The sequence below is a fragment of the Aythya marila genome, assembly GCF_965140915.1.
Source record: "Aythya marila genome assembly, chromosome: Z".
NCBI classification, from domain to species: Eukaryota; Metazoa; Chordata; class Aves; order Anseriformes; family Anatidae; genus Aythya; species Aythya marila.
The window spans coordinates 18,800,019-18,813,142 of NC_139080.1; the positions used below are offsets into that span (position 1 = coordinate 18,800,019).

The window sequence follows — 13,124 nt, forward strand, 5'->3', positions numbered from 1 at the left end:
TATATGCTACTGCGTATGCCACAGAGGAAACGCACATTGCTTCCTGGGATATTTTTTCCCTTCCCTCCATCAACAGTAATTCACAATATAAAATAAGAAACTCTGAGATAAATACCAACTTCTCAGCTGTGACAAATTCAGACAACACCACAAATATAAGCATCCTAGGTTTTATTTAAAACAAAAACAAAACAAAAAAAAAAAACACACCACTAAAATTGAAATCTGGATCAGCTCTTCCCTGGAGCTTAGGCAGTGTACAAATGTAAGGGTGTGGCTCATCTCTGAAATTAGCATGTGAAAAGTTATTTTTATAAGCACAGCAGCACTCTAGATACCAGGGCTAACAACTCACTTAGCTATTAGCTGTTTAAAAACAGCCAGATGATTACTACCTATGAACAATCAAAACTCGTGCTGTGCTATGAAAGGTTAATATGCAGAACACATGTCCTTCAGAACTTAAAGACTGCTCGATACGTTTCTGAACTGAAAAAAAGTTTTTTTTTCCTGTACAAAAATGCACGACAAAGGAACTGTGTTGACAAAATTCCTCTGTTTATTGACAAACTGAAGAGCTAAAACAAAACATCCCTCCCCCCTCCTTCTGCTCTGCCAAGCTGTAGCAGTCTGTAGTGTTAGCAGGCAAGAGTTTACTTTGCATGCCTATTCAAACTTTGCCTCAACAAACATTGTGAAATTAGCTTTTGAAATGTACCTAATGCACCAAAGGAAACTCCGGAAAGCTCAGCCAACTTTCTGACAACGAACACAAAAGGTTAGTTAAGTAAAATGTGCCAAGGTCTTGTCAAAGGGTAGTCTTCTTACCTTGGGTAAGCATTTCCAAAAAGCTGTCTTAATAGCTGGACCCGTGCCAGATAGCCCAAGAGTGGGTATACAGTCATCATCTGGAACAGCAGGAATATTCTTGCAATAAATGACATGATGTCGTTGCTGGGAAAGTTATCTAGAAAATTCTAAAAAAAGGAATAACATTACATTTATCAATGGTGGCTTGATTATCTTTACATGTTGATTTTAATACCTGTGTGCAAGAAAGAAATGGGTAAAAGTCATTATAATTGCAAAAACAACTCCCTAGCACAGAGTACTCTTTTTCCCTTTTACAACTGTTACACCACCAAATACCACCTAATATTTTAATATTGAAGGACTGATGCCAGCTTTCTTATTAGCAGTATATTTTCTAATCATGGGAACATCTTAAAACAATCAAGGTATGAAACAGCTACCTGAATTGTTATGTAAATAAATTCATATGCTCCTCTCACCTGTCATATCGTATCTAGACACTAAAAATAGCTATTGAACATGTAAAATTAGATCACAAACAAATAAGGAAAGGATCATATACTGTAAGTGTAAACACCTGAAAAACAGAGTAGTATAAGACATATATGGAAATATATAAGTGGCTTTATAACATTTAGGATAACTACAGAAAATAAACTTAAAAACGAAACAAACAAAACACTTAAAATTTATTAACTGTAGACTTTACTCCATGAAGTTACTTCAAATGGTTCAAAAAAAAATAAATTCCTGATTAAACAGCAGTAACAGTTCTAATTAACATACAATCTCAGGAAGCCTTTCAAAGCTCCTTTATTGGTAAACACTATGCAGGAGACATAGAACACCTTGCATAAAATGGATCACCAGTTGACAACTCTTATCTTTGAAGTAGTTGAGGGTAAGGGAATCAGCCTTGCCTATAGGTAGAGAAGAGTTAAATAGCCTTCACAGCAACAATTGCAAGTGGTGCTGTTATCTGAAGAACTTTGTTGGCAAGGCCCACCACAGTGTTAGCCTCCAAACCTATCAATACAAAGGGCTCCTATATGAATACACTTGCATTCCCTTTCATGGTTATTATTTTTTATTTTTTGGGGGGCGGGGTGGAGCTAGTACCCGAAACTAGCCCCAATGAGTGGGACCTGCCACTGCACACACAATTACACATAATACTTTTCAGGATTGAAGAATCTAAAGCAATTGAAGCCTGTACTGTTCATTTTGGTCTTTTCTTCATCACTTTCACAGAGCATTTATTTAATGTTTGTTTTTAGAGAACTGCTGGCAACCAGACATGAATACTAATGAGATAGCATAAGCATTACTCATCTGCTTCTGGTAGTGCCCATGAAGCATTAGCCAACTGACCAGAGTGAAGAACAGATGTGTCTGCTGGGGTGAATCATAGGATCACAGAATCACAGAATTTCTAGGTTGGAAGAGACCTCAAGATCATCGAGTCCAACCTCTGACCTAACGCTAACAGTCCCCACTAAACCATTTCCCTAAGCTCTACATCTAAACGTCTTTTGAAGACTTCCAGGGATGGTGACTCCACCACTTCCCTGGGCAGCCTGTTCCAGTGCCTCACAACCCTTTCAGTAAAGAAGTTCTTCCTAACATCTAACCTAAAACTCCCCTGGCTCAACTTAAGCCCGCCCATTCCCCCTCGTCCTGTCACCAGGCACGTGGGAGAACAGACCAACTCCCACCTCGCTACAGCCTCCCTTGAGGTACCTATAGAGAGCGATAAGGTCGCCCCTGAGCCTCCTCTTCTCCAGGCTGAACAAGCCCAGCTCCCTCAGCCGCTCCTCGTAGGACTTGTTCTCCAGGCCCCTCACCAGCTTCGTCGCCCTTCTCTGCACCCGCTCAAGCACCTCCATGTCCTTCTTGTAGCGAGGAGCCCAAAACTGAACACAGCACTCGAGGTGCGGCCTCACCAGAGCTGAGTACAGGGGGACGATCACCTCCCTAGCCCTGCTGGTCACACTGTTCCTGATACAAGCCAGGATGCCGTTGGCCTTCTTGGCCGCCTGAGCACACTGCTGGCTCATATTCAGCCGACTATCCACCATCACTCCCAGGTCCTTCTCTGCCTGGCAGCTCTCCAACCACTCATCTCCCAGTCTGTAGCTCTGCTTGGGGTTATTGCGCCCCAGGTGCAGGACCCAGCACTTGGCCTTGTTGAACTTCATGCAGTTGACCTCAGCCCATCGGTGCAGCCTATCCAGATCCTCCTGCAGAGCTTTCCTACCCTCAAGCAGATCGACACACGCACCTAGCTTGGTGTCATCTGCAAACTTACTGAGGGTGCACTCAATGCCCTCGTCCAGATCATTGATGAAGATATTAAAGAGGACCGACCCCAGCACCGAGCCCTGGGGAACGCCACTAGTGACTGGCCTCCAACTGGACTTGGCTCCATTCACCACGACTCTTTGGGCCCGGCTATCCAGCCAGTTTCTAACCCAACGAAGCGTGCGCCAGTCCAAGCCAAGAGCAGTCAGTTTCTTGAGGAGAATGCTGTGGGAGACAGTGTCAAAAGCCTTGCTGAAGTCAAGATAGACCACATCCACAGCCTTTCCCTCGTCCACCCAGCGCATCACTTTGTCATAGAAGGAGATCAGGTTCGTCAAGCAGGACCTGCCTTTCATAAAGCCATGCTGACTGGGCCTGATCGCCTGCTTGCCCTGCAAGTGCTGCGTGATGACTCTCAGGAGGATCTGCTCCATGAGCTTCCCTGGCACTGAGGTCAAACTGACAGGCCTGTAGTTTCCCGGGTCTGCCCTCCGGCCCTTCTTGTAGATGGGCGTCACCTTTGCTAGCCGCCAGTCAACTGGGACCTCCCCCGATAGCCAGGACTGCTGATAAATGATGGACAGTGGCTTGACCAGCTCCTCTGCCAGTTCTCTCAGTATCCTTGGGTGGATCCCATCTGGCCCCATCGACTTGTGCACATCCAAGTGCCGTAGCAGGTCACCAACCAGTTCTTCATGGATAGTGAGGGCCACATCCTGCTCCCCATCCCCTTCCACCAGCTCAGGGTACTGGGTATCCAGAGAACAACCGGTATTGCCGCTAAAGACTGAGGCAAAGAAGGCATTGAGCACCTCCGCCTTTTCCTCATCTCTTGTAACTAGGTTTCCCCCCGCATCCAGTAAAGGATGGAGATTCTCCTTAGTCCTCCTTTTTGTGTAGATGTATTTATAGAAACGTTTTTTGTTATCTTTAATGGCAGTAGCCAGATTGAGCTCCAGATGAGCTTTGGCCTTCCTAATTTTGTCCCTGCACAGCCTCGCTACATCCTTATAGTCCTCCCTAGTGGCCTGACCACTTTTCCAAAGATTATAAACCCTCTTTTTTCTCCTAAGCTCAAGCCACAATTCTCTGTTGAGCCAGGCTGGTCTTCTTCCCCAATCATGAAGCAAGGGGTAGTAGTTTTTTTTAAACATACTTATTTAAAAGTCAAGGGTGAATATATAGTACAGTAAAACATCTCACCTGTTCAATACATTCTTTGGATAGTGGTGGAGAAGGAAAAGATGCAAAAATTATCACTCCAACATATAGATATGTTAATCCCACCAGTAAGTAAGCAATGGAGAGGTCTCTCACCTGAGGAAAAATAAAATGTTATTTTGGCCAGCACTGACACACCAAAACAGGTAACATAAAAAAAATAAATTACTTAACAATTTCTACTGCATTTGCTAATTACTTTTATATTTTATTATACAATCATAGAATATCCCAACTTGGAAGGGACCCATAAGGATCATCAAGTCCAACTCCTGGCACCCCACAGGTCTACCCAAAAGTTTAGACCATGTGACTAAGTGCACAGTCCAATCGCTTCTTAAATTCAGACAGGCTTGGTGCAGTGACTATGTCCCTGGGGAGCCTGTTCCAGTGTGCAACCACCCTCTCGGTGAAGAACCTCTTCCTGATGTCCAGCCTAAACTTCCCCTGCCTCAGCTTAACACCATTCCCACGGGTCCTATCACTGGTGTTTACAGAGAATAAGACACCTGCCTCTCCACTCTCCCTCGTGAGGAAGTTGCAGACCATGATGAGGTCCCCCCTCAGCCTCCTCTTCTCCAGGCTGAACAGGCCCAGTGCCCTCAGCCACTCCTCATAGGTCAATGTTTTATGTTTGTTATTTTTTATTACTTTTACATTTTTACTTTTGCTTATTATTTCTTGAATGGGGACTTCAAATCTGGATCAGACCAGAAAGCTGCAAGATAATTCAAATTTGAGCTAGATAAGTCTTACACGTCTACGTAAATATGGAAAGGATACAAGAAAAAGATATTTCAATAGATGTAGTATGTTATTGCCAGATGTACAAACATACACATTATTTAAACATACATATTATTAAAACAAAAAGCTCCTCTCCTTTCTTGTGCTCAGCTATTACTACTAAGAGCCATGGGGCACAGTGACAGTTGTTAAAGACAAAGCCCATCAATGCCGTAAAAGTCTTTTGTCCAGACTAAAATTTTACAGTTAAAGACATGCATACCCAGCTGCATATATAACAGAGGATGATGCACAGACTCCAAAATAGAAATTAATACATCAAGCATTTGCATGAATGCTGTGATAATGGAAGACACAGCTGATATATCATTACATAAAAATTACAAATATAACCAAAATAAAGCAAAGGCATATGTATGCAGAGAGGTATATATGTTCTTTAGCTTATTACTGTATTATATAATGCCTCTGGGCATTATATAAAATTTGCCTATCTGCTTTGTTACTAAATGTCTATAAATGTTCCAGATAAGTTCACTAAGTAATTGTCAAAGATTTTTAGGAGACAGTGCTGAAGCTAGGCTGATAAACCCATTTTTAAATGTGTTACATATGTTCACTTCTGAAAACTTTGACAATATTTATAATGCATCTAATATGTAAAAAGTATTGAACTACACAAAATTTATTGGAAGTTTGTTAGCTACATTTAGTATTGGAATTTCAGTAGCAAAACTCCTCAAATATTTTATAAAATTGCAGAATTCACGTATATATTTGCCTAACCTAACAGCAGTGTACTTATAGTGTTACCTTTCTACATTGATTTATTTTTAGTAATAAATAAAGGCAGACTTTTTTTATAGTCATAAACTATATTCTATATAAGCTTATGCTATGCTACAAGACACTCATTACCTTACAGCAAACCATTTGTTCAAAGGCTGCTAACAATCAGCTTCTTAAAGGATTACTACTAATGCTTCAAAATATGACCCTATTTTCCTATGACTAAGAAGCAAATCTTATTAGCACAGGCACAGCACCAACTTTATTAGGTCTATATGTCTTCCAGACCAGGATTTTATGGCATCCGGCCAGCTCACAGAGCATGGGCTTGCTCACATCTCTGCATGGAAATGTTTCCCTGAAGTGTTTATTCACACTATCTCCTTCAGAAAAGAAGCTTATTTTACACCTTTCTGGGATCTTCTGAAAGCAGGCAGTCCCTCACGAAAATACATACAGGGTAGATTACAAGTTTCAAGAAGCTTTCTGAACTGAAAACTGGAATCTCCTGCTCATTTTGCCAGTGCAAAGAAGATCAACGCCTTTTTCCCTATCAGTCCACAAGAGGCCAACGATCTTTCTGATCAGACATCAAGGCGCTGCTGATGCATAACCCCAGGGTGGCCCTTGTACGCCCTGACAGCTACACATTTCCAGCTGCAACCTCTTCCTGTTGCTGATCAGTTATATACAGCTGGAACACGCTTCTATAGTCCACTCTCCTTGCACTGGTCACTGAGTAAGGACTACAAGCTCCATCAGAGGTTGCGCAATAAAATTTTCTTTAAATTATTCCCAGAATTCCTCCACATTGCTATGACAAATACTTGCAGTTGTGAGGTCAAGAAATCTCAAAAGAAATTCATGCTACTTCTTTTGGACTGCACTTGATTAAGAGTTGCTAGTTGGTGTGTTGTTACCACTATTACGTGTGATTATACTAGCCAGTCTGTGTTCCAACAGTTTCTCGAGAGTGTCTGCTTTAATCTGTACTAAAACTAAATGCTGACATGATTTTGATAATGTACTTTTATAGCACATGACCCAATGTAGCCTTGACTCAGGTGCTGTAACAACATACAAAATATCCAGATTTTGATTTCCATAAGCAACAAAAAAATAGTAGTGAAAACTCAAAACCAGTATTTATTTCTTCTCACACTTCAGCTGCATTGCAAATATCTGTTTCTAAGTAAGAAAAAAGCCACTAAGAGGGTTATTTTCATAGGAGTACATGTTTGCATGTAACTGGAACACCTTTTGATTACTGTTGAGGAGACTTGGGTTCACTCCCTAAGGACCTTGACTACAAATACTGTTTAGACAGCGTAATTACAGATAAAACTAAAGGACACATGGGGAGAGGTAAAAGGATTATTTTTAAATAACAGAGCAATAATCACATTTGTCCATTTTAAATTTAATATTGATACATATATAGTTGTTCTTCTTCCGCTCTGGTGGAAGCTGCCTAAGCATATAGAATACAGCAGCCCTTGCACCTAGACTTTATAATCTAAAAATCAAATGTAGAACAGATGGTTGCAAGAAGGAAGTATATGGGGGGATCAGGGTGGAAGGGAAGTATCGCAAACAACATGTGGGTCACAGTCCATAAAGACTGACAGCTTGCCACCTGCCAAGCCCTTCTCAATACACCTGAAATAACAAGTAGCTTTTGAGATGGAAACTGGACAATGCTTTAGCCACAGTTACTGCTGATCAGGAGCTTTTCTGGTCAGACTCATGGGATGAAGCATTAAAAGCGTCTCTGGAGGAACACAAAATTGGGCAACTGGGGCTGGCAACAGCTGCGGAACAGAGGCAGAAATTGGCCTTCTAAAAAAAAACGATGAGCGATAAATCAGGTGAAGCTAACTTTAAAAGAGCTCTGAAAGTACAAGATGTTATATTGCTAGCCACAGATGCCACAGATGAGTACCCAGGCACAGGCTGGACGTGTAGCACAGGGCTGGATGCAGCACAGCAAAGGCTCTGTGGCTCCACAGGTCTTTCCTCTGAAATGCTAAAAAGAGCAGACAACTTTCAGTTCTTGTTTTCCCTGTTCTATGCCATGGGAAAACAGCTCATTTTTTCTTCAGTACCACAGTGAATGCAAGTTCATATACTCAGCTTTTGCATAGGGAAGCCCATATTGGAATCAACTCATTTTAGATGGGTAACCTCTCAAAAGGCAGGTGCTGCCTCTGCAATATCTCACCTAGACTCTGATCTGTATCATGAAAACAGACATGACCTGTTCAAGTGCCAAGGGCAAGTGATAACGTATAACAGGATGACAAAAGTACTTTACCAAGATCCGTAATGCTGGACACAATCCTGGTTGGAAAGAGAAACTGATGGCAAAGTAGCACCAATGGAAGCTCACTCCGTACATGGGTAATAAGAAATGTTCCAATATTGCAGAAAATAAGCAGAACCCACAGCTCCATGCCTTCTGCAGCTGCTATGTGAACAAAACCCACCCTTCTGCTTCCAGCCTTTCCCCCTGGTAGGTCCACAAACAATGGTTAGGAGACAGCACTAGTACACAGAGCATGCTCCCCTGTAGCTCCTGCACTGGGCTTGTACAGATGCTCAGAGAACCAGATCACAGAAGTGAATCAGATGGAAGTTATCAAACCAGCTCACTGTGCAGTTGCACAAACATGCTGATAGATACAAGGGGGAAACAGCGTGAGACAGGAGCAGGGAGAACATTGTGTGGCCAGCAGGACTGCTCAACACTGAGCTGCAGATGAAAAACCATGCTCACAGGGCTTCTCCAGGCCTTGCTGTTGACATTTGGTTTACTCCAATGCACCGCTCCTCTCACACCCACCACTGTATGGGAATAGCAGTCAGAGGAATCCTCCCCCACATGTGTTTTAAACTTGGGGCAGTTATGCACGCCTCTTACCAGAATGGAAGCTGCAATTGTTTTGGATTTCTGACGACATAAAAGGAATGTTACTGTTTTTCTTACTTTTTTTTTCCACCTCACCAAAGAGCGGTTCTTATGACCACTAGTTTCAGCAAGTTGTACTTTCCCAGCTTGTCAAGTTCTGTGCCTTCTCACAGAACTCTGGTGGAAGTGACACGATAGTGTGTTGATCCATTAAGCAGCAGTCTCCATCCGATCTCCATGAGATACTGATGTAAGAAGACATCTTGTTGATGGAAATGTGTAGGAAGAAGTACCCTTTATCTGTGACCAATCACAGAGGCTGAGAGCCATATACATATGTAAACTTCCCACTTAGTCCAGCAGACCAGTGAAATAATCACAAAACAGCTCTTCAGGAACATCAGTGCTTCATTAACATTTGCAAAGCACTTTGCAGGCATAGGTGAAAAGCTCCTGTACAGCTACATAAAGCAAGAAACATGCCAAGACATCTCTAGCCAAATAAAACTCCTAGAAAAACTATGTACAGATTTAGCTCCCATTGCAAATCTTTCCTGCCATACCAAAGGGTGTTCCTCCTGTGCAATTTCAACGCTCTTCTGCAGTGCAACAGTCTTGTTGAGGGCTGGGAATCCATGTAGGGCTGACCTCCATACCCAGCTTAAACCCCAGAGAGGGCGTTTAGAAAAGCTGATTCAAATGCAGGCAGCAGTTTCTTCCTCCTTAACACAGGAAGCACAAACTGGAGAAGACTGCAGATACTACTCTTTGCTGCTCTTATTGCTTCCTCCAATATAAATGGAGGGGGTATGGCCACAGGAAAAAGTCTTGGAAGTGGCACGGAGGCAGTAGTCCTTCTCTGCATAAAAAGCTAACTGCAGAAGTGACAGTGCCTTTAAAATGTGAAAACCACAGCTAAGAAAAAAACGTATTTCCTTCTTCCATATTGTAATATTTTATCAGGAAAACTCACTGAGAAGAATTTGCTTAGTTTTCTTTCTCCAGAGCACTGCTAACCCACTCTTTAGTTGTTAAACTACTTTCAGAATTGTCTGTAAAACACAAGAAGCCTTCCTGGAGGAGAATTCCTTACTCCTTTTCGGAGGGGCATCACTATCATCTGACCTTGTTTCACAGGGACAGTCATCTCATTGCATTGGCACATAATCTGAACTTTGCCTCTGAGTAATCAAAACAGATGGACCAGTCTTTGGCCCAGCTATTACTTAAAAATCTTTCTATGTTATTGCAGTTACCTTTCCAACTAAGATTTTAATGAAGCTGGACAAGAATCCTGGAAAGTACTGGAAGAAAAAAAAATCTAAGCAATTACTGCAGGTAGGGACTTAAACCACTGTATCGTGCTTACTCCATTTTGTATTTTTAAGATGGGAAGATACTAAGAACGTAGTATCTTCTCTTCACCTGGGTGAGCAGTACGTAACATTTTCAAGGGACAAAGGATCAGTGCAAAGCCTAGGTATTGCATTAGTTCCCAACCCAGGTTTCCAACCTTGGGGATTTCCTAAATAAGTTCATGTTTCTCTACAAACTTTGAGTTGTTACACAAACCTACTACAGCAGCTCTCAGAAAATATGTTATCTAGAACTCAACATTGTTTTTCAGTACTCCACCAGAATCAGTTCTGTGCTCCAGATTCTCCTCTATTTTTTGTCTTAAAGTAGATAACTTTTTCCACACCACCTTTGTCAGTCTTTCTGCCTGTTATGTGTAATTTGGCCATTTAATGCCAACATGACCACAAATAAGCCTGGGATTCTCCTCATGGCTTCATTCATAATGCATGTGTAACTGATTGGCAGCCAGTGAAAAGTGTGTATAGCTGGTTTCTTATCAGATCACAAGAATGATTTGCATTTTCTGAAACTATTCTAGTTCCTGGATCAATTTCAAGAGAAGCAGACAGGAAAAAAATAGTGTCACCTGGCAATATATATACAAATCAGCAAAGTCGTGTGAAATTACTTACATTGTTTTCTTGATTCTTGTTGTTTTGAAGGAGAGTGATGACACAATTGTGGATGAAGAAGGCAAGTGTCAGAACTCCCGTAAGCTGGGGGAACAGAATTCTAAACTCTAAGGAGGGGGAGAAAACAGTGTTAATAACTTGCTTCTGTGAAACAAACAATGCCAAAATTCAGAGGACATCTAATGTCGTGGAGTCTACTGGCAAAAACATGAACAGTCAAGTTGAAATGGGAAAATCTGTCTTTGAACATAGCCAACACAGTATTTAATTATTACAAAATGCATGAAGACAGTGGTTACTGTATAACATACTCTCCAGGAAAGCTTCTCACATGTCCCCAACCATCAAAATTCATCAGGTAATCTAGGACTTACACATATAAACTTTTTTGCTTCTCAACATTGTAACTCCAAAGCATTTCTGAGGTGGGAATTGGTTTCACTGAAGCTGTATATATATTGGTCCCCAAAAAGGGAGATAGACAGCAATTATATGTTCTGTGAGCATCCTCTGTTTATAGAAAGGCCATGATTAGCAAATAAGTTATGCTATCAGAGGAAAACTGACATCTGCAGATACTTAGGATGTGCTTCTTTGCTTCTTCCAAAAGACAGCACAAAGAAAGGTAGCGTGACTTCTTCCCTTACCATACCTTTTTACAGCAGCTATAGTGCCCTTTTTTTTTCTTTTATTTTTTTTTGGTCTCCATGGAAATAGCATTGTTCTGCTTCTTTCCATACTTGAATGTTAACATCCTCTAGAGTTTTTTCTGGAAGTGCTGCAACTGGTCTATGAATATACCAATGCCACAACATTTATTATAAAATTTATTATAAAGCACCATTTATTATACAAGGGTATATGTACATATTAGAGTATTACAGTAATTGAAGATCGCTGAGCTAGCTCAGCTTTTGGAAAACATCCAATAATACAGCAAAACACTCATCAGAGGCTCACTAACCCTTATAGATCAAATCACACAGAGCTCCATGCAAACACATCTAAACCAGATTTCTCTAAATTGCTTTGAAGTCAGCCAGGTAAACACACCCCAGGCAATTAACAAAGGACTCATCCAGGTTGCCAGAATATGCCTTCCCTAGGGCTGGATTCACTGTATCTTCAATACCTACTTAGCATGATGTGTTATCAGTAGAATTCAGAGTGTAATCAAGTTTTGGGCATCTTTTCCAAGCACTACTTGAACTTCAATAATAAAAATCAGACTGACGGATTCAGAATTTCTCTCAGTGCTGTGTTTTCCTCACCGCTGTGTTTTTCCTCACAACTAGTTTTAGCTGGACTTGAATGTATTTAGCTACATACTTTGTCTATTTTCTAGCCATACTAGCGATATTGCCAAAACAATTACACCACTGGGTGCTCCACTTTGTAGTGACCATCAACACACGTGATACTGTAATTCATTTTATACTAGGACTGATGAATAGATCTTTAGACCTGAACTTCAAGATGCTTAAAACCTGCTTTTTTAGACTTTGTTTGGTTTCTGGCTTACATGGGTTAGTGAACCATGGTTTGGTTGAATTTTCTCCAGCATAATAAAGAGTTTGTAAATACGAGTCTATTGCAAGTATTCAAGGACTGTCTGTTGTGGCAGCTCAGGTTAAAATTCTGTTTTCAGAGAAAGCTCATATTGGGTTGCTCAGAGAGGTGTGTTGGCAGTGTAACCTACCTGTTATATACATATTGACCCCTGAAATTATTCACAGCAGTTCTCCTTGTCTAAATAAATCTTACACTGGAGCAAGACCAAACCTTTTTTTTCTGTATACTGACTTTGAGCAGCGCAAATTAGAGTATTATTTCTATTTACACGTAGCATTAAGAATAATGTCATACAAAATAAATCAGGTCATTAATGTAGACACTAATCACCCAGTGCTTTAAAACCCAAACAGTTACATTACAGACAGAAGTAGTTTGTTAGTTCATAAAACACTGACTGTAAAGTAAATGCAGTGATGGAGGAAAACAGTACACACAGCACTGTTTCAGAAGTACCTACATCTGTTCATACCTATTTAAGTTCATATTTATGCTGCAGTAGTCAGAAGGATTCTTAGGGAATTAAGGAGATTAATAATTCATCCTCAAAGCATCTGCTCTGGCCTTGCACACAGGCATACTCAGCAAAAATTGCCTGGTTTTGAAGACTCAGCCAGAAAGGATGATCCTTTCTCCTCTTAGTGATAAGACAAAGTTGAAGAAACTGTTCAGCACAGAATTTCACCTGTTTCTTGGCATTCAGATCTTTAAATAGGTTTCTAGATGCCTGGCTCAGATGAGGAAGGAATGATACTCAGCAGTTATGGAAAAATGAACAAACA

The 13,124-nt window shown here is 41.1% G+C and overlaps 1 protein-coding gene across 3 annotated transcripts in view; it reads right to left on the reverse strand.

Annotated features, from left to right (window-relative positions):
- SLC38A9 (solute carrier family 38 member 9) overlaps positions 1–13,124 on the reverse strand; it is a 51,758-nt gene that overhangs the window by 10,621 nt on the left and 28,013 nt on the right. For all 3 annotated transcript variants that reach the window (XM_082783708.1, XM_082783709.1, XM_082783710.1), the window contains 3 exons: positions 10,771–10,877; positions 4,318–4,431; positions 829–977 (listed from right to left, as the gene is read on the reverse strand). In XM_082783708.1, coding sequence (XP_082639834.1) covers positions 829–977; positions 4,318–4,431; positions 10,771–10,877 — 370 coding nt within the window. The remainder of the gene's footprint in view (positions 1–828; positions 978–4,317; positions 4,432–10,770; positions 10,878–13,124) is intronic.